General features: G+C 37.2%; 1 protein-coding gene across 1 annotated transcript in view; it reads right to left on the bottom strand.

The window, feature by feature from the left end:
* The window catches only part of GALNT2 (polypeptide N-acetylgalactosaminyltransferase 2), a 90,058-nt gene that overhangs the window by 27,865 nt on the left and 41,142 nt on the right, over positions 1–21,051 (bottom strand). The window contains exons 2-6 of the mRNA XM_082757865.1: positions 12,066–12,156; positions 6,845–6,998; positions 4,720–4,818; positions 4,097–4,164; positions 3,108–3,173 (exon numbers count right to left, since the gene is read on the bottom strand). Coding sequence (XP_082613991.1) covers positions 3,108–3,173; positions 4,097–4,164; positions 4,720–4,818; positions 6,845–6,998; positions 12,066–12,156 — 478 coding nt within the window. The remainder of the gene's footprint in view (positions 1–3,107; positions 3,174–4,096; positions 4,165–4,719; positions 4,819–6,844; positions 6,999–12,065; positions 12,157–21,051) is intronic.

The following is a 21,051-nucleotide window of genomic DNA, read 5'->3' as shown; positions in this document are numbered from 1 at the left end:
GAAAAAAAAAGTCTGTAGATTCTGGAGGAAAACAATCAACAGCAGAAAGACAAACAATTGCATTTCAAGATGATCATGAATTAAATTACTATAACTCAGGACATAAACACACAAGTTCCACTATAAAAACAAGATGCTGGTTAACATTTCAGTGAAAAGATCTCAGAATAAAAAGCCTGCAACTTTAACTATTGCACTCTAGTCTACAGGTTCTAATCTTATTTAAACAAAAGAATTTGAGTGCCTTTTCAAAAATAAAAGTAATATACAAGTGCAACTGGATCTACATTACAGTAAACGGCATTAATGCTGATTCATTTACTCAACATCAGTACCGAAAACAAATCTGCCCTCCCCCAAATCCACAACAGGATATAGTACCACTTTGATTTTATTTATTTATTTATTGAAGGATTACTACTGGGTGAATTAAAAGTACTCCTGCCTTTATGAAAGCATAATAGAACTGCAAAAAATATCAACTTATCCTAACCGCCTTTTTGCGCTCCCCCCACCTCCCCATTTTAAAAGTTCTCAGAAACAGTCTGTCCATCCTTCTGTCAACTTCTTCCAGAAATAGCCACACTTGTTTAATTCATGTTTAGGAGCCTTTTACCCAGCCCCTTTCTGTCTGTCCTGTGTTTCTTGCAACTCACTTGTTCGTCTGTTTTGGATTTTTTGTTGTGGTTTTAAAATCTTAACCCTGAGAAGATTTAAGAGAAAGCATCTGATGAAATCAAAAGATTCTTCTCTTCTCTACGTCTCATTTATACAGACCTCCCTCACTGATTCGCCCTGTTCCTTTTTCTCCTTTCCCTCTTATTTCCTCACTGGACCATTCCTTCATGTCCTTTTGTATTTACACATCTACCCTAGGACATCCCACCATGTTTTTCAATACATGAAAGAATGAACTTACACTCATTCCTTTGCAAGTTTCCTGCCTATTTTTCTGTATTACTGTTCAAAACTCATCAATTTCACTGCCACTCAAGATCAAAGCAATTACTTTTTTAATTTTCCCATTGATTCTCACCAAGTCTGTTTTCTTAACTGAAAAAGGTCTAAAACAGATATGCAAAAAAAACACAACTACTTCTTTCCATCCTCCTTACAAAATCAACCTGCAAAATATGGGTCTGACAAACAGAACACAAGTAGCTTAAGAGGAATAAGCTACGGACTTGTTTGCTCTGTCCAACATTCAGCAACTAAATAGCCTCATGAAGATCTTTGTGCTCTCTTATCACAAAGATGAGCACTTCACTAGTATAGATACACTCCATAATGATGCTTTATCAGTACTTTCTACCTCACCTGTTGTGCACTTAAAGCTAATCGTACCTTATGCCATCTCCCCGGTCCCAACCTTTGCATGTTTCTGTGCACCTTTTCCATGCTGTTTGTTTTAATTCTACAGTTCCTCATTCCAGAGCTTTGTATTTCTAAGTTTCATTCTTACAGAACCTTCATCTACTTCCACAGAAAATGGAAGTGACCATTATGCCATCAAGTCCTCTGAAATCACACTGAACCATACAATAGGAAGAGTTCAGAAGGTTCCTCTCAACATGTAGTCTGTAGATTCCCCCACCCTCCGGAACACATCTGTTCCCAGAACTGTGGTCCTAGAGATAAAGCCCAAAGCTACCATATGTATTTCTGAAAGCAGAGCAGTCAGTACCATCCCTGCCTGAGATATCAGGCATCAGGCTACACTTGAAAATAAAAAGCAAAGTTAGTATTAAACTCTAGCATAAACACCCAGCAATCAAATGAAATCTTAAAATATTTTAATTAAAGAAAAATCTGATTGCATAAATGAATATCCAGGCAAAGCCTCCTAAACAGTACAGTAGCTCCCATTGGTAATAATTTCATCCTAATCTCACGATAACACCAAGTAAACTAGTATTGCACCTTGAATTTGAAAGTAAAAAATCTGTCAAATCATATTATGCATCAGTATATCTGAAATTGAAATTTGAAGTATGAAGGAAAATTCAGTTCATGTTTGTATGTACAGTACAGAATTAGTATTTATAGTACAGAATAAAAATAAAAAACTGTTGCTTCAGTCAAATTTTCCATTACTGTTATCTCAATATTTAAGCACTGCACTACTCAGAAAATCAACTCACTGAAAATCCTACAACCATGGCAAGTCACAAAAGGTCTGATTTCCTAATAAGCCTTTGTTCGCAAGTATATTCCAAACAAATACTTAAATAGTAAGAACGCAACCGTATGTAATAGTTTTAATTATGGGACAACACAGGTTTTGTGCTGTCACTTCCAGCTTCTGACAGTCTAATGATTCTAGCTGCTCCCCAGACCAGGCTGGCAGACAAGATGCAGTGCCTATAAAAACAAACAAGCACATATCTGCTAACTCAGTCAGCTATTTCAACTGTCAGCTCTCGGTTATTATTTCAAACAGCTGTAGAATAACAGTTGCCTCTATCTAATTCTTTAAGCTCCACAGACAGGAAGCTGCTGACTGAAGGGCTCAGTGATACTAGGCCATAATTTACAAGGCAACAAAGAAGAAAAAACGCAATACAAGTGTTTTTTTTATGACACAGAGGCTTCAACAAAACTGGCAGACATGGTCCCTGCCCTCCTGGATGCTCGAACTCCCTCAGTTTTGCCAAATAAACTGTCTGACAGGCTGTCCATCAACTGGATCCTTCAAGCAATCTCTAGTAAGGGAAGCAGTGAAAAAGGATACTTTTAAACAGGATCTTTGCAAACACTCTTACAGTTTACAGTGAGGCCTTGCATACAATTGGAGCAGCTTAACAGAGGATTGAAATACAGTGAGAGAAAGGAGGGGCTGAGGGTGAAAGGCAATTTCTCAAGTTGGCTTCTGCTGTGAAAGCCAGCAACGTGCAACTGCGTACAACAATACTGAATTAATTAGAACTACTATTTTTACTTGCACAAATACATTGGTTTTTATTCCTTTCACTTGCAGGTTGATTTATAAAGTGAAAATCCTCCCCTCCAAGACAGAACGTTCCTTTAAAACACTTGATCAAGATTAGCAAATGCAGGCAATCCAACACACCAGAATTTATATCTTCCTTTCCCCAGGTGAAGCCTACCTTCTCGGCGATCATTTCGAAGAACCCGCACTTTTTCAATTTTTCCCAAAAGAGCACCATCATCAGCTTAAAAAATACAAATAAAGTGATGAGAAACAGTTTGATATACCATAAAAGTACATTTTCCTTCACCAAAAAAAAACAAAAACTTCATAGTGGAAAATGTTTGTGGTTGCAAATAATTAAGCTAAGATACACTTTAAAAATGCCTCACCAGAGATAAAGAAAAATTATCAGGCTAAGAAATTACTACCTTTATTATGTTATTTAAAGCTAATTTGATTTTACACTCAAATATTTTCATTCAATAATATTTTTTGCTTAATTTAGGTAGTTTCTACATGTTATAAAAAGCTAAAGCATTAAAATATGCTTTCTTTGCATATCGGAAGGCTCACACTTTAACCAACATTATACTTATTGTGGAAAACATTTAGGCCTTGAACTAGCAAATTCCTTTTAAGAAGTGTTACTCAGAAGTCCACTGTTCAAGTTCGCATTATGATACCCTAGTACTTTTAAAATCTTGACTTATTCTATATTCAGTATGAAATTTCCAGAAGGCTGATGGAGACAACCATTCTTTTAAAGCAGTGCTACGAAAGTATTTGGTACAAGCACCATAGATTTAATTTTTATATCATATAACGTGCTACGGAAAGGCTGTTCTCAAGTCTACATTTTGCTTCTTCAGCTAGCAGAAAGTAACAAAATATAGCTGAAGTATTCTAATCAGAAGTGGGTGATACTGGTGGTAGGGGGGTGGTTGCACCAGATGATTTTAGAGGTCTTTTCCAACCTTCGTGATTCTATACATGCAGAACTCTTCACTTTTCCATAATGACAAACATGAAAGATTTAAGATTTGGTTTTGGATCAGTCTTTTCAAACTCCTACCCATATAATCAATTCTCCACTAAACCACCCACTTTCATCTACAGAAAGTCTCAGCAAAATAAGTGAAATTTGGACACTAAAAAATTACTTACGATCATTACTGTAGTCATCTACCAGTATGATTTCCTTAATTAGATGTGACGGGCTTTTTTTAAGGACACTGAAACCATGAAAAAAAGCATTCAATACAAAGTAGCTTTCATTTCCCATGATAACGTCACAAAAACCACTGCTTTGTTATAAGCCATACTTCAGTCTGGCCCAGGATCCTATCTTCAACAACAGCCATCAGCTTATTAACTAAAGAGCTTTTGAGAAAAAAAGGCACATGTAGAATTGTTCTCACCCCCAATAGGAATTCCAGCTTCCAGAAATCAGTGAATTAGACAACTTGGAAAATGGAAGCTTTACAGGTATCTTTAGATCAAATAGCCCCTGCGAATTTCTTAATTTTTTCTTGAAACTATCTATACAGCCAATCCCCAAACATCATCTTGTAATTAGTTCCACGCTTTCATGTATTTGTTGTTAAGGGGAACATTTCTTGTTTAATTTCAGAATGTAAGAAATGGAGTCATCAACAAAATTAAGTCTCAGCTTTCCCCTCTGTAAATAGTACAGAAAAGTATATTGGATTGTTATATTCCTTCTTTATCATAAAGTAGTATCTGACACAAACTTATTTTAGGGAAAATCAGTGTCTCTTAGGTAATACCTGACGACAGTTCGAAGCAAAGCAGATCTTGCTTCATTATGAAAGGTGATCACCACACTAGTAGCTGGCAAATCTATCCGCCATTGTTTCCGTTGACACCTGAAAGACACAATACCCTGTCATTTGAATGTAGCATTTACGTTCCAGCCTTAGCAGACAGCTGCTTCATCATGAAGGATATCTACTAAACTAGTGTATGCTCTCCATCTACCTAGGAAGTATCTTGTTTTCAGATCAACTCCTCCTCTGCCACTTTTAGTAGTTGTCTTTGTATACAACAGACCCAGTGAGTGCCAGATCTGGGTACATTGACAAAAAAAGTCACTGTACTATAATTGCTGCTGTACGCTGAGTACCTTTCATACAACTGAGTATGAAACTGGAACACTGTTTCACATTATGACCATTTAATGAATCTAAGTAAACAAGCACATTAATGAACACACGAGGGTTACTAAGCTACCGTACACATCTCCTTTAGAACAGCACTCAGCCACTTCACCCTTTATATTCAAAGCTATTGTAGCATCCTTGTCTTGCTTGTAGAAGTAACTTCTCATTAGCATAGAAAAACGTTTAAGATTCCAACGTTCAAAATTTGAAGAATAAAGCTAACAGTGACGATATTCAGCCAACTAAATGCAGAACAAAAACCTTACAAACCCTGAAGGTGACATAGTCCATCTATGTCAAGTCATTTTTCAAGACCTCTATTAGCTCTTCACAGAAAATCGTACAATTCTGATAAACTGCTTCTAAACAGCCTAGACAGTCTCAGCAATTAAGTACTACTATATGACTATTTTCAAGTAAAATAGGCTTTTAGACACATCAATACAATTAATAAAAGTTGCTTAAATAGAAACATTCCCTCATTTTTCTTCAATAAAACTCTGCAGCAGCTCCAAAGGAAATACTCATTTTAACAGAGTTGCCTTCAATTTTATTGAAAATAACGTGCCACCAAGTGTCACATGCACTTAGATCTGGAATATATTCTTTCCATGGCTATTATTCTTGCTCTTCCCATTAGAGTTTCCACATAAGCATTTCATACAAGTTCTTCAGCTTCTGCAGTGATTATCCTTGCCAAAATAGCTATCAGCCACCCTCTCCCAGTTTTGTGTCACCTGAAAACTTGCTGAGATTGTACTTTGCCCCCTCATCTAGGTCGTTAATGGAGATATTAAGCAGTAGTGGACCTAGTATTGACTCCTGCTCCCTATGTTGCTCACTCTCAGAAGTAGTTTCTATACTGCTTAGTCCACACTGCATGTTCATTGACGCTACAGAACCACAGCAACATGCAGCAGGATTCTATGTTCTCCCAGAACCAGGTAAGATAAACAGTGTGGCTGGGAAAAGAGAAGAAACTATCCTTTTGTTTACATAAATGTAGTCTATTAAACGCAATGCCATATTTAATAACTATCTGCCTTGTTCCTACAGCAAGAGGTGAAACCTGAAACTCAAGTAGAGGAATGTGCGTCATCACTGAGCAGTTGATCCAGCATCTTTCCAAAACCACACAACAATTCGATCCCCAGTATGAATTTTGATGCCATTAACTCAGGCCAATTTATATACTTGAAAAAACATCACAGCCACATGACCTTAAAGTAATCATTTTGGTGTTGATCACATGTTATTACTCTGTCCATGTCTCCCTTAAAAATGGGAAAAGGGCTCAGCAATCAGCCCAGCTTACTAGGAAAGACCTGCAAGTCAACTTCATGTAAAGAACTACACAACATGTCTCTAGAGATTAGCAAGTACAGAAATAATGTCAGAGCTGTGCTGATTGAGGTGTCAATCACCAGAGTGAAGTTAAGATAAAACCTGCTACAACTGTAGAAGCCACAAAAAGCCATCAGGTAAACAAGAATAAAGAGACCAAAATGCAACACCAGCTTTGATACAGAATACACACTGACCGAAGTCATGGAAACAGAAAAACTTGAACAAGATTTGTTGTTCTTACCCTGCTGTTTAAGGATCACATCATAGTTTGCTGTTCCTGTCATTCTGAAAGCTAGAGAAGTCCTGCTTTAGGAAAGTCACCTGATGCTCAAAAGCCATAAACAAAAACTAATCCAAGACAAACATGGCTCAGTTTGACACTTACTGATCATGCCTTGTGTCAGGAATGTTTCTGTCCATTCGAAGTTTGTCACTTTCTACCTGATTGAACTTGTTGCGGGCATACGGATCCTGACCAGATCGCACCATAGTAGCGCTAACATAATCATCTTGATCAAAATCTTGCCACCGAACTTTTCCTACAATAGAAAAACAGGAAAAAAAACAAATCAATCTTTGCAATTTAAAAGGAGAATTCAGCAATTTTTTTTTTGTTTTACAACAAAATAATTAAGTCCCAATAGTATTTAACAGCATAGCATCACACTCACTTTTGCATATTAGATTTCTATAATACCGTACAAATTAATGCAATTGAACCACTTTACAGCTTAGTTTACCCTAGTCACCACACCATGCTTTATCTTATTTACTGGTTGCTGTTTTTTGCAACAACTACCACAATTTCCATTAAAAAATGTTCCACATATCCACATGCTTTAAGATGGTAGATCTCTTTAAAGATCTAAATTTCAAAGACATGACAATTCAGTTTACTACTGTTGCATTTCATAAAAAATACAGCCAGACATAACCAAACTATTTGAGGACCAAACCTTTTAGAAGTACAAGATTGCATTTTTCTTAAAAGCTAGCATTTTGTGTAGGCAGAACACTAGATTGCTCTCCAGTACGTGTTACATGCCACAACTGCAACTTTCTTTATACTCAAAGGATTCGCAGATTAATTCTTCTTTAACAAAGAGTGTGTTATTATATAACTGGTTGTGGCACTTGGATTTGTATACCTAAAAATTGAAAGGCAGATTTAACATCAATCCCCTAGAAACAAAGTTTCAGATTATTTACCATCTTCTTCAGCTGTAAAATAGTTGGATACCAAATGTATTTAAACTATTATTTCTTACCTCCAATTAAACATTTACTTTTTTTGTATATCAACAGCCAAACTAATGTTACCTGCTGCAAATTTATACCAATTAACTCAAAGAAAACCAACAACAGAGCTTAAATTCTAATATAATGTAAACACTTCTTACATGGATGCATACAAGAATCTTCTGTGAGCACGTTATAGTGAACACAGCATGCTGGTGGCATAAAAATAGATACATAGGAAAAGTTGCCTTTTGGGGTTACTATCTATTACAGATGAATGGGGTCATTGTTTTCACAGGTAACACACAAAGTTTTCGAAGTACTTCAAGTTCAGTAGGTGGCAGATTGCAGATGTCACTCCTTTCAAGCTCAGCTTTTAAACAAGTACAGTTCACGCATATCCTGAAGTATGCTGATAATGCATAGACGGAATACCATTGCAACAGCTGTGACAGTCAGAGGTTGCTCAGGTGTTTCAAGGTTTGCCTTTGTTCTTTCTCTCAACTTGTGAATAATGGAAACTAGGGCAGTTAAGGCAGACCTCATTCAAAGCTTTCCACCATAAACTGTGCCCTACCTATTGTATCTTAACTTCTGCTAGAAAGTTCTGATATTGAAAGAACCCTTTCCTTCACTTCATATGGTAATCATCTGTTGTTTGCTTAGACAAATACCACCAAGCTGATTAAAAATGCTCTATACATGTAGTTTCAGGACCACCTGATGAGCTAATTGACAATAGCAACCTGAACAAGGTGTGATTTGGTTATCACGTAGCAGCAGAAGGTTGCAACACATGGAAGTCACTGTTTTTCTGGTCTACAAAAAAAGATTCAACGCATCACTGTATTTTACAATATATTTATTATAATCTATACTTGAAGTGCTTTTATATACATTTACATAAGAGCTTTCAAACAACACTCCAAGCATTCAAAGACTTGAATGCTTCTCTGGGGTACACTCATAGGATCCTATTCAATTTCTTCTGGGGAGTTAGCTGGCTCTGTAGTCTCCTGAAATTCAGCAAGTTTGCCATGTGAAATGAGTATGCAAAAATGTAAATATGTTATTTGAAACCTAAATTAAGCAGGTTGGTAACTTCAAACTCAAGCATGTGTTTTTTGTTTGTTTGTTTGTTTGTTTTTAATGTTTGTTTTTGTTTGGTTTGGTTTTTGTTTTTTTTTTTTTTAAGGATATCAATACTGACACCTAACATGACAATAAATCAAGAGCAAGTGAACTGCAGGGCTTGCCACCAGTGTCAAACAGAACCAAAAACGACTGCACTAGCTAAAAAACAGGAACCAGGGGATGCTACAGCACTAAACTTGTTTTTGACAAGTGTTTATTTTACAGATGTTCTTCAGTGTTTGTTGTTGTTGTTAATTAGGTTAGATTGTTCTGAGGTGGATAAGCTGAGCTGAGCAGAGCCAAGATAAAAAAAAAAAGTGAAATCCGGCAAAGTTGCTTCTTTTTGTCCACAGACAGAAGCAGGTATTTCTCAAATCTGAAGTTTTGGAGAAGGTAATCAATGAAAATAATGCAATTCTCTGCAATTATTTTTAATGAGCTGGTTGGTTTTAAACATGAAGCACTTTTTTTTCCTCCACTCTAACTGTAATTAGCTGCATTTAAAAGAAAATAGTACTAGTTTTGTGGATTTTATTGCATTATTTCCATCCAAGGAGAGCTTGATAAAAATCATTAGAGATATATCACCTATTATTCCCTAGGACTTTAAAGTCAGCAAATGCAAAGCTAGTGCAGAAAACATAACAAATTTGAGGAAAAATAAAGGAGACTGTGTCATAGCGCTAGATTTACTGAAAAGTGGTGCCAGCCCATAGAATATAAAAACAAATGAAATTGGCTTCAGAAGGCAGGAAGGATGCAAAGCTTGGCCGTGGCTCCAGCAGAGGTCCTGTCAACTGTGTGGAATATGAATCAGATCTATTAGGGAAAAGCCAGATAACAGTAAAAGCAGGTTGAAGTCAGAAGAGAAAAAAGTACAACAGAAATCTGCATGAAACCAAGCAGCAGGCACCAAGGAGTAGGACTAGATAGATACAAAATTCCACAAATAGCTTGCACTCCTTCTTACTGACTCAGAGGAGCTTAAAAGCAGTAGGATACTCAGTATAAATATGATTATTTTGACTTTCAGACATTCAGAGATTCCAGATCTTTGTTAACTAAACAGAAGGAGCTGGTTGAATAACTGCTGAAACTCCTATTATTACTTGTTCAAGGTTGAAAAACATCTATCTAAAAAGCACTGGCTATACAGTTCTGCTTTAGTTATCCACAGAGACAGTTCAGGGTCAGTCTTTCTTACTACAAAAGCTGACAATACCATTTTTACAAATCAAGAAATAGAATTTTGCAACATATAAAAAAGTCATCAAATGACAAAGGATAGATACATTCTGATGTACAGAAGGTAGAACAGCAGTTAAATCCTTATAGTAAGCCATTTCAAAGACAAAGATAACAAATAATTCTTTACTTTCTAGAAATCCTGAAAGATACCTGACAGTGAAACCTAAACCACAGGTCTCCTAACCTCAATGGAAAAGTAAGAAAGAATTGAACCAAGCCTTTCCAAAAGTTTGGTCATTTTGCCTTAAAACACCCCACAAAATATCTGCAGAAGTATGAATTCCAAGTTCCATTGCCATGTGAATTCAAAAGCTTGCCTACACAAATTGGAAATAATCAAAACAGTGGTTTAAGAGTGCAAAGTTCTGTGTAGCGTTTGATATTTGCCTAGAGACTCTCATGCTACTTTGCAGTAACGATTCTCTTGCCTGTTAAATCAAGTCATAAGAGACTACTAATCAATGGATTAAATGAGAGGAGTCCTGACCTGTTCTACTTTACACTTAATTTTACTTCTAACCTTCTAGCTTCTGATCTCTCTCCCTTTTGACCTATAACACTTCCCACCTCTTAATACTCACGGCTACTTTGGGCAACATAGAAAGTCTTTGAAGACACATGTAAGGGTTTGGTTCTGCATACATAAATATTGAAGTAGAAATAAAGATAATTCCTTCCAGAAATAACTTTCCTTCTCAGCTGGAAGGTGTGAGATGGACCAACCTGTAAACCCAGTATTAGGGAAAATATTCAATAAATTTGAAGAGTTCTGTTAGATCATCCCAAGTATTTTTTTTTTCCCCTATATGAAACCAAGTTACATTAGTCAGGTTTTTTTTGTTTGTTTGTTTAAAAAAAAAAAAAAAAAAGGATTTATTTCTCAGTTCATACAAAGATTTTTTGCTTGTTTGTTTGTTTTACAAAAAGCATACATACATAGCCAGAATCTCATTTCCCTCTCCAGAAAGCATCTGAGACAAGGTAAGCAAAATGCTACAGGAAAAAAAAAGCCGTGAAATTTAAACAGCTTATACTGTATCAGAACTTTAAGACTGTAAAACAAAAACCACTCATGTTTTGGGGGATGGAAATTTCACCTCCTTAAAGTAGAACTTAATCTAGTTCTTTCCTCAAAATCTCATAAAATTTCAAATGTTTGGCTTAACATTTGTTTTCTAGCCCAACATAAGGATTAACTGCAGAACAGTAAAGTGTTGTAAAGCCATCTGATCATAAGTTGCCCTCTCTGTACGGTAACCTTTTTGAAAGCAGTGTAAAATTTTCAAATCCATTTCAATATTTCTGCACTCCTTCATACGTCAATTCTGGCCACCCATTAAATCTCACTGATGTGAAGCAGTTAAGCTGCAAACTAAGTTTTATGGGAGCAGTCACACAAAATGAAGATTCCCTAACATTTAACCTTCCCAGCTCATCTCCAAGGAGAGACTCCATTTCATTCAAATAACACAAAAATCATGTTCTTCTGTTTATTTGCCAACATTCAACAAACACTGAGCAAGTGTGAGAAAAAATAAGGTACACCATCAGCACACTTAAAAAAAAAAAAAATCAACCTGCCACAAAACGTAGATGAAGCTACAAAAAAGTCTGAAACTTGTCTGAACCTTCAGTCAGAAGTGTAGTTTCAAGGTGACTGTCTGTTACCTGCCAGCATTCTCCACAGAGAAATGGGCTACCTTTGTACCAGAGGCTTTTACAGCAGCTCAAACCTATTGCAAGGCAATATAAGCGTACTAGAAAAGAGTAAATTTCTTTCTATGACTTAAAGCCCAAAGGAGTAGTGAAGCAGGCAAGATAAGGAAGCTGAAGCTTTAAGAACAGAGATACATACTGCTGAAGTAATCCTATCACTTCCAAACTACAAAGAATGATTAAAATCAAAAGAACTGCTTAGCTACTTGAAAGCCATAAAGCAATGATCTGTGCCCACGGATCTTTCATTACAAACTTTACTGCGATACCTGGAGGTAACGTCTCCACACTTTGTGCCTTGTCCTCCCCATCGCTGACACGCACATCTTTCCTTTTGGGGTCAACGTCATTTGGATCCTCCTGAAAAAAAGTACATACTCTTTAAAATAATATCCTTAACATAATTGTGTTTTCAATGCAAACAGCAATAACAGCCTCTGGATTTTAACTTTATGATGTGGTTCAACAGAGCTAACGATGCAGTTTGGAAGAGAAAAGTTATTTCCTACTTTAAAAATGGCAGAAATGGGTAAGAAGTTTAAGATAGGATTTTGCATTTAATTTATGCAACAATTCTTACTTGAAGAAGAAAAAGTAATATGTAAGAAGACAATGTACCACAAAAAATAGAATAAAAAAAAGTTTGATCAGTAATACTCAAATGAGCAAGACAGTCAAAAATTAAATAAAACCTGAAGAAAGCCTTCTTCCAGTAAGGAATAACCCAAATATGGAAGTTACCTGAAAAAAAAGTCAGTTCACCTAGCAGTTATAACTAGAGCGCCGGTTTTCTGACTGAATAAAAACCTTCCAAAATATTTGCAAGTTGCTGTTTTCATGTGTTTGTTTCGGTGTAGCTTATTCAAGGCAACTCTGATCGATTTGTTATTCCAGTAATATTGGTAATACCCATTTAGAGATGGTAGAAAAAAAAAAAAGCATTAATAAGTTTCTTCTCTCCTACCCGCTCTCTGACCTCCAACGTTTATTCTCAATCTGTAAGTCTCATTTTCCTTTCAACAGGGAAAAAACCCACACTCTTGTATTCTCATTACCACAAAAATACAAGATGTCAAAGAAATTTGGATTCATATCATATTATGCATTTGGATGAAGTTGAGAAGAGGGTAACTTTTTTTAAAAAAGATAATTAGCAATGGTATGCTGATTTGCACACTACGCTTCGCCAACTGTTTTTCAGTGCCAGCAGCTTTTGCTGCTCTTGGACATGTGTCAAAGGAAATTCTGTTGCCCTTTCTACATCCGCCTTGAAGTAGTCCCGGTTCTAAGACAGTTCCATTTGCACAACCCCTCTCAAGGCAACATCTTCACTATGAATAGTGTCGTGCAAAAAGATACAAGGCTGTGCCTGTGGTAATCAATTAAGTGCACCTAGAAACAGCAGAACAGTTTTTAGCCATCTGCCCGAGCCTCCAGAACAAGGTGATGGTACAGAAGTTGCCCGTTGCAAATGGTCTTGGCCACCGCAACTCCTAAACCATATCCAACAATTCTTTAGAATAACAAGTAGTTGGAACTGGCCAAATTCATGCTGGAGAACATTTAGGCCATAAATTATAGCATTTCCACAGGCACATCTGAATTTTTCCAATGTAAATTCAGCCAAAGTTACTACTTACATTAAGTAGGCACCACTGGTTATTTGTGTTTCAGTATTTTAGAAATACGATGCCTTATATTCAAAACTCAATGCTGATGTTTTGTTATTGGTAATCATTTATAGAAAGGCAGCCATATAAACACTAAATCAGTTTAAAATGAAATGTTACCAATGCACATTTTTCAGAGAATCAAGCATTCAGGGTATCAGAGAGGGAATATGCCCAGGTGCTTATACTATATCCCATCACGTAGTCCATGTTTCAGGCTATTGGGCCTTGTGGAGGTCAATACATTTGCTTTTCTTTTTATAATTAAGACAATAAGAGAACACATTTCAAGAGAGCTATCACAGCATGCTGATGAGGGAAATTATCCTTCACTATCCTCTAAGCCCCACCAACACACTGAAACAAAAGCTTTCTGTGGTTCTGGAAAGCTGTATTTTACTTGCTATTTGGCTCGGTACACCGTTTTAAAGATAGCAGTGCTATGGAAACTTAATTCATTAACTGCAAGTATCAACTGCACTTAAAACGCTTCTCAATACAATAAAGTCAAATTTTGCCAATTTCTACCAAGCTCTTCACTGTCCCAAATTATTGGGAAGCATCCAAAACTATGTAAATCAAAAAATAAATGCAAAACATCCATTAAGCAACCATAAAAATGGAGGCATTTTTCCTGAAATTAAAGAAAAGGCACTGAGTGCTTCCTCATTCTCTTTTCTCCCACCCCCACCCACTAAGTCTTTAGGGGAAACCTCTGCCTTCCTTGTATATGTATGCTTAGCATGCCATTAAGCACAATTAGTTATCAAGTTCTTTCACCTTGTTTGGTGTTTCCTCCCCCCCGAGTTAAACACAAACTACAAAAGGCAAATGTTAAATTTAGAAAAGCTGAATGCAGTTTTGAATTCTTTTAAGTCTGAGGCTTCTACGCAACTATTCAGCTACAGTCTGCAGAATTTCTTAGGCGAGCCCCATTGCCAAGAGAAGTTCCTAACACAGACAGCTGGATCTTCAGCCTCCCTATCAAACGGAATAGGTCCAAGAGAGTATGGGATATTAATCTCTAATCTCTGTGCCCTGGATTAGAGTTTTGTGGTATTTTTCTTCTCCAAAAGAAATCTATTTTAATGATGCCTTATTACTTTCACCCAGTAAAGCATTTGGAAAGTATATGTAGACATCCAATGCCTTTTAGGGGAAAAGATACCTATATCCTTTAGAGAACTCAAAATGCACAAAAGGAAAAGAAAGCAGACATTAAAGCCATAGATATAAATACACCAGACCAACCAATTTCTTTGCTTCTAACTGTAAATTGCTTCAGCATGTTAATTTGGTGCAGCACACAACTAAAACATATGGTCAAATGACATTCCTATGTTGTCATCGTCACAGGAGTTGCTTTTTCAGCTTGCTTAGAGTGAAACAAAATACCAATTTCTAATGTAATCTTCAAAAGTCACTTGCATTTGATGAGTAATCTTCTTGATAGAAGAAAACAATGCTTGCACTGACAGCATTCATTCATACAAAAAACTAAGCTTAAGGCAAGATTAAAAGCCACTGAAACTGCTCAATGGGAGGCACAGTTCTAATCAGGAGTGTGAGAAAGGGATTTAACGAGAAAAACTAGAAAAAGGCTAATGCTAAAATATTGTTAATGCTGTTAGTATTTAATACTTTAAAATACTATTTTCCTGACATACTAAGAAAAAAAAGCTGACAACATCAGGCTCTAATCTAAAGCCATTTTTGTTTGCTGGAAATACATTTGGACAAGAATTTTGAGCTTATTGAAAAAAATAAAAAGGTAGCTACCCAAACAGCGAAGATGCTAACCAAACGTTAGACGCATGTGGAGCACCACTACAGCAATATCTTTGTGGTCCTCGTTTGTGATGTTACTTTCTCAGGCCAGGAGTCACACCGCAACATCAAGATGGGTGCACTCCATTGATACTGCAGGTGTCAGGGATTTGGCACACGTTGCTTTTATACATCATGTCACAGTTTCCCATTATTCTTGATTCAGGACCAGATGGGCTATGAAAAGAAAAAATTGCAAGCTTTCAACTCCGTTCAGTGGGAGTTCTTACCCCAGTATCGTAGCAATATTTTAGATGTACCAAATAAACCTAACTGAAATGCAATTAAATTTTTAAATACAATTACCAACATACCTTTATTTCAAAAGCCCAGGAGTTAACATGATGTACATTTACCTTTGCCACATTTTTTAAAACCTAAAAATCATAACAACATTTCATTTTTTTCCCCCACAGAAAATTAAGGTAAATGGACATCTACATTAGCTACCCAAGTTTAATTGTTGTTTGTTTTTAAATTAATAACGTTTCAGAAAAAAGGACAAGGAAAGTGCTTACTACTCGACATATTGAACAGAATAGCTCAGTAGCTTTAACTACAGGAGAAGGTAGATAAAAACTGAATAAATTTGAGAGTGGTTTTTTTTTTTTTCAACTCAGTCATTAAAACGCAGCAACTGTTTGTTTCAGAAGCTATTGTGGACCTTTTCTGGCATACAGAGAGTACATTAGTTTATAAGCCTTGCTATTACCACTTTTCTTTTCTTGCTCAACTCATCCACTCCAATAAGACAACCTGGCAGATTCAATTTGAGATTTCAAACAGGTGAAGTAGAAAATTCCACAGCCTCAAGAATCAGAGTCTCAGCTATTTTAAAGACACAAGAAAACGCTTCATCAAATGATGAGTTGCACATTTAAGGCTGCATTGAGGGGAAAGGGAGAATGAGGTAACTTATACAAACACTAGGCAAGATTCAAACTCACTTTTTACAGCATTTCTACACAGCTACAGCAAGACATGATCATATTCAACACAAAATTTAAGAGGAGTCATTTTAGTTTAGAAAGCTGTAATTATACACAGACATACATTAGTGGATAATTTCACTACCATTACTTAGGCCTTCCAGACTGCTTACCCTTCTGGTTTTGGTATATTTATTTGCATCTAATGCCATATTCCTTAAAACTGTTTTCCTTAAAACTGTTTCAAAGCAATTAGTGTTTTGTCAATTGTTATTTCGCTTGGCACCAAAAAAAAAAAACAACAAAACATTCAACTCGTCCAAGTCTCCAGGTATTACTCCACTGTAAAAGTGCTTTTCCTACTTATGCCTACCTTTCTTAAAAAAATGAGGTTTCACATATCACGGATTTGACATTTAACTGTGAGGAATTAGACCTCATTACAGGAGAGATCCTGCACTGGTTTTCTGGGTGACAGAAAGTCATGTACCAAGGTGTAACGTCGCTAGATATATTAAGATATCACACGCTTTACAAGTGCCAGGTCAACGCACTTCTCAGCAAAGCTCTTGTGGTTGAAACATCTCAACTGCGAGCCAGGCTGACCCCAGTACCAGCCTTTTCTACCGAGGCCCCACCACACAACACCCCAGTGCAGGAGATGGCTGGGGGCTGACTGCACCAAGCTGCTCACCACCTCCTCCATGAGGATGGCAGCAAGCCAGATGAGAACATCTCATGGGCCAACACACAGTGCTACCCCACAGGATAACACCACCCAGCCCTCTGAAACAGGTCAGACACGGAAGACACCTGCTCCTTTGCTCATCACCATGTAGCAGCACATTGCAACGCTGTTCATGCAGAATACAAAGCAGGGAATTAAGCAAAAATAAAATAAAAAGTTCTACTTGCTTTGGTAGCATATGCTCAGATTTTGAGCAGAGTGGCATCATGGGATAAAATACATGCGAGGGCTTAATATCTGTTTTCGTACTTGCTTTTAAGATGTTGGCCAAGGGCCAACTGCAGACAGATTTTCTTCTACTGATAATTTTCTAAAAGGAAGCTGAATACTGGCAGCATCTTCAAAGTATCATCTGATCCAGCTGGCCTAATATAAGGCTTCTCTGCATCATGCAGTGCACATCAGTCAAATCGGTTGATTTTGGAAGAGATGCTCTTGCTGCAGCAGGCGCTCCTCACAGCACTTCATATACTTGTGCTCTGATCATGCACTTGGGGCCAGATACACAGCAGCACTTGGATGTTTCGTAGCAGGCCACTTGGCATAGCAGCAGTTGGGTGCCTGCTCGGATTCAGATGCCCAGCCCAAGCACAAAGGCTCCTCACAGAAGCTAGTACCTACGGAAAGGATTCAAAGCCAGCTATGCTATGGATGCAGCCAAAGCCTGATCTTGTTTGCTGCTGGTGGTGTTTAATATCTGCCTCGCTTTTTCGTAATCCATTTTAGAAGCTTACAAATAGGCATCACATTAGATACTTATAGAACAGCTAAGCAGGCTCTGAAGTACCACTTACTCCCAGTCCTGGAAAAACTTAAGCAAGGAGAGTCGAACTCGTCTGCTGGTTACTGACTTGCTGCCTTCCAAGGGGATGTCTCAAGAAATATGACTCCACGTCTCTCTTTCTGGAGAGCTTTTCTACATGCCAGACAAGCACTCTAGTAATTTAATGTAATTACATTAAGGGGCATCCATGCCTTCCCCTGTCAGCAAAAAGCGTTTTGCATGAAACGACAGAGCAGGCTCAGAAAACGCCCAGAATGCTGCTTCTTACAGGCAAGACTGGCAAGAAATATCTTGTAAGCAAATGCTGAGTTGGTGGTTGCCAAGTTGCTTAGCATTAGTAAAACAGACATGTCCAAGTACATCAAGAAGCAAAACATAAGTAACCAGAAAAAACACTTTGCAAAAATTTGATTAGAAGTAATATATTTGTTGGAAGTAACGTCTGAAATTAATACAGCACAGAATTTAATTTTCCTTCTAATTCCCTTACACAGTTTAAGTAAATTACTGCCAAAGGTACATTTCTTTCACACGTTTGAATATTCAAAGGAAAAATAGAAGCTTCCAGTAAGGGAAAACAAAAAACACAAACACAAGCACCACACATGCATACAAGAAGGCAATTTTAAATTCTCCAGAAATGTGGAAAAGTAATCAAAATTATAATTTGATAGCTCCTCATATGTTTGATATAGACTCAGGGAATATACTCAAAACATTTTGAAAGTGCCTGTTACCATAACCTGTCATCTCCAGACAAAATTAAATGCCTTTGGGCCTTACTTATCTGTAAAGTTTACCTTCAGTTAGGACAAAGCACATATTTTAGTGCTTACGGGCAATATTTGAAGTACCAGAACAACTATAAAACCTGACATGACATTTTATAAACTGAGATTGGATTAGACAAAAACAATGCTTTCCCCGAAGTTTCTGGCATACATGGATACATATTCTCTGAGGGAAAGCCTGATCCAACTTTGCGGCAGCAGGCTTATTTGTACAGCGAACGAGATAAACTGCGAGTTCTCATTTCAGCTTCGTTTTAAGATCTCTGGGCATTATAAACTTATTCCATTGACAAGAGCCAATAGCAACAGAAACCCCCCAGGTTAGGGCAGGTAGGGCTATTCAGGCAGTAGGCTTTTAAATGTAGTTATGTTGGAATGCAGATCTTTGTATTTCACGCTGTATTTTAAAGAAAAAATCCAAATGGATTTGAAGATAGCTTAGAAGTAACAACACATTTTATCCTTCAGATCCCTATGTTGGTTTAATGTGTTACATTAATTGAAGAGCAGGCAAACGCCACACGGTTTTTGATTGCAATACAGTGTTTTAAATAATAAGTGGTGAACTCTTCTGTAAGCATCTGACATTGGATAATGTTGATCCTAAAGGTATAAAAAGAACACAATACTCCTACAGCTTTGACAATTCATTTATCCAGTGCTAACAAACCATACTCTTATGCCTAGAGACTTTGACTCCAGTAATGTGTGTCTAAACTAAGTGGTTAATTTTAACACCTGTCAGTAGAGTAGAAGAAAGTAAGCACTGCCTGCCTTCCAAAATTGGCAAGATAAGTATGACAAAAAAAAAAAACAAAACACAGAAGAACACAAAAAAAAAAAAAAAAAAAAAACACATCACATCCTTTGTTTTCTTTAGCTTCAACAGCCTTTTTCACCTAGAGCTGAAGAGATCCTCCAGAGGACAGTCAGAGAAAGGCAACAGTATCTGCTCACTGAAACATCTAACCATTTAAACTAAGGCTGAATAAGAGCACATCTTTGTGGCAGAGGCAACTTCTAATAAAACCAGCTAACCCACATCTCCCCTGCATAAAGCAGCCCTACCAACCAAGCAAAAAATACTCAGCACAGCCTACCACAGACAGAAGCAAGAATGGCGTTTGATGTAAAGTGCTCAAGGACCAGAAAGCAAACCAGAGTCTCCCTCCGACTTGTGGAAGAGATTGTCATCTGGATCCAGAAATAGCCGAGGAATAGCATGAAAGCCTCATGCACCAGAAAAAGATGTTATTGCAATGGGAACACTGCAGAGGAACCATTAAAAGGTTTTGCTGCTTTTACAAAGCCTATTCATCGATCCCCATAATTTAGAAGGCTGCAAAATGTGTAATGGGATGGCAGGGAAGGAAGGAAAGAAAAAAGAGGAGAAACATTTAAAAGTACTGGGATCAATGGTAGGGTGAGTTGTCAAATGCACCAGTAACTTTGAAAGCAAGGAAGAACCATCTCTGGCAGAGATGGAGGTCAGAAGCAGAAAACAAAAAGGTCTGTCTAGTCAGTATTTCCTGATAAATTTTTCACATCTGGAATAAAAATATCACTGGTCTTTACTAGCAGCTACAGACTACAAAAATAATACATCACAAAACATCTGCAATAATTATTTAAATTCAAGATAAATATTTAAGTCTTATCACTCAGTTTTAGTTCCCAAAAGGAGAGTGGAAAGAAAAAGTAACCAAAAAAAATGTCATTTTAAATAACATTTACAACAGCCTTCTATTCTGAACTGATTGTGTCAGTGCAAACACGTCATTCCACGATTTACATGGTAAGTACACACAAAGCAGCAAGAGCATTTACACTGCTCTTTTAGCTGCACTAGATTGGGAAAAAATCCAAGAATAAATTAATCATAAATCATCATCACTCAAAACATGTACATCGGATACCACATCACTCAGCATATGTCATAAAAAGAAGCTGACAAAAAAAAGAAGAGTCAAAGAGACATCAGAAAACTTCCCCAACTTGTTGAAAGCATCTTGTTGGTACAGCCACCTCCAGGGAGGTTTCTGTCACCACTGCCCCTCTTGTATTGATTAAGAAGTGTTTTTAGGTATACACTCTAGCAGCAGCACTGATTTTAGTATTCCTGTCTCACACCTACTGTTTTCCATGCACTTTGTGACATTTGTAAATCATTTATTTTCTTGTTTTAAAAACTGACCAGCTTCTGGAAAGGGGCAATGTAGGAAACGCAGCCACACAGGTCCCGAAAAGGTAGGGCACGGCTTGATGCGGATACAGTTTCTGCTCGCTGCGCTGCTCTCAAAGCCCACTGGGCTCGTTTGAGAATTACTGTGCATTCAGCTTCATGCTTGACAGCTCTGCGAGATGTGAAGTCTGGACATTCAGGTAGCTTAATGCAAGGATACATACCCTGATTCAGATCCAAGAAACACAGTGGGCATTAGAGCCATTCTAAAAAAAATTAACCAGATAAGCCTAAATCCCTGGCTAACAATCCCACAGACCCAAC

This window comes from Aythya marila, assembly GCF_965140915.1.
Source record: "Aythya marila genome assembly, chromosome: 3".
Taxonomy (NCBI): Eukaryota; Metazoa; Chordata; class Aves; order Anseriformes; family Anatidae; genus Aythya; species Aythya marila.
Note: the sequence above shows the minus strand (reverse complement) of the source record. Positions and strands in the feature narration are given on the sequence as shown.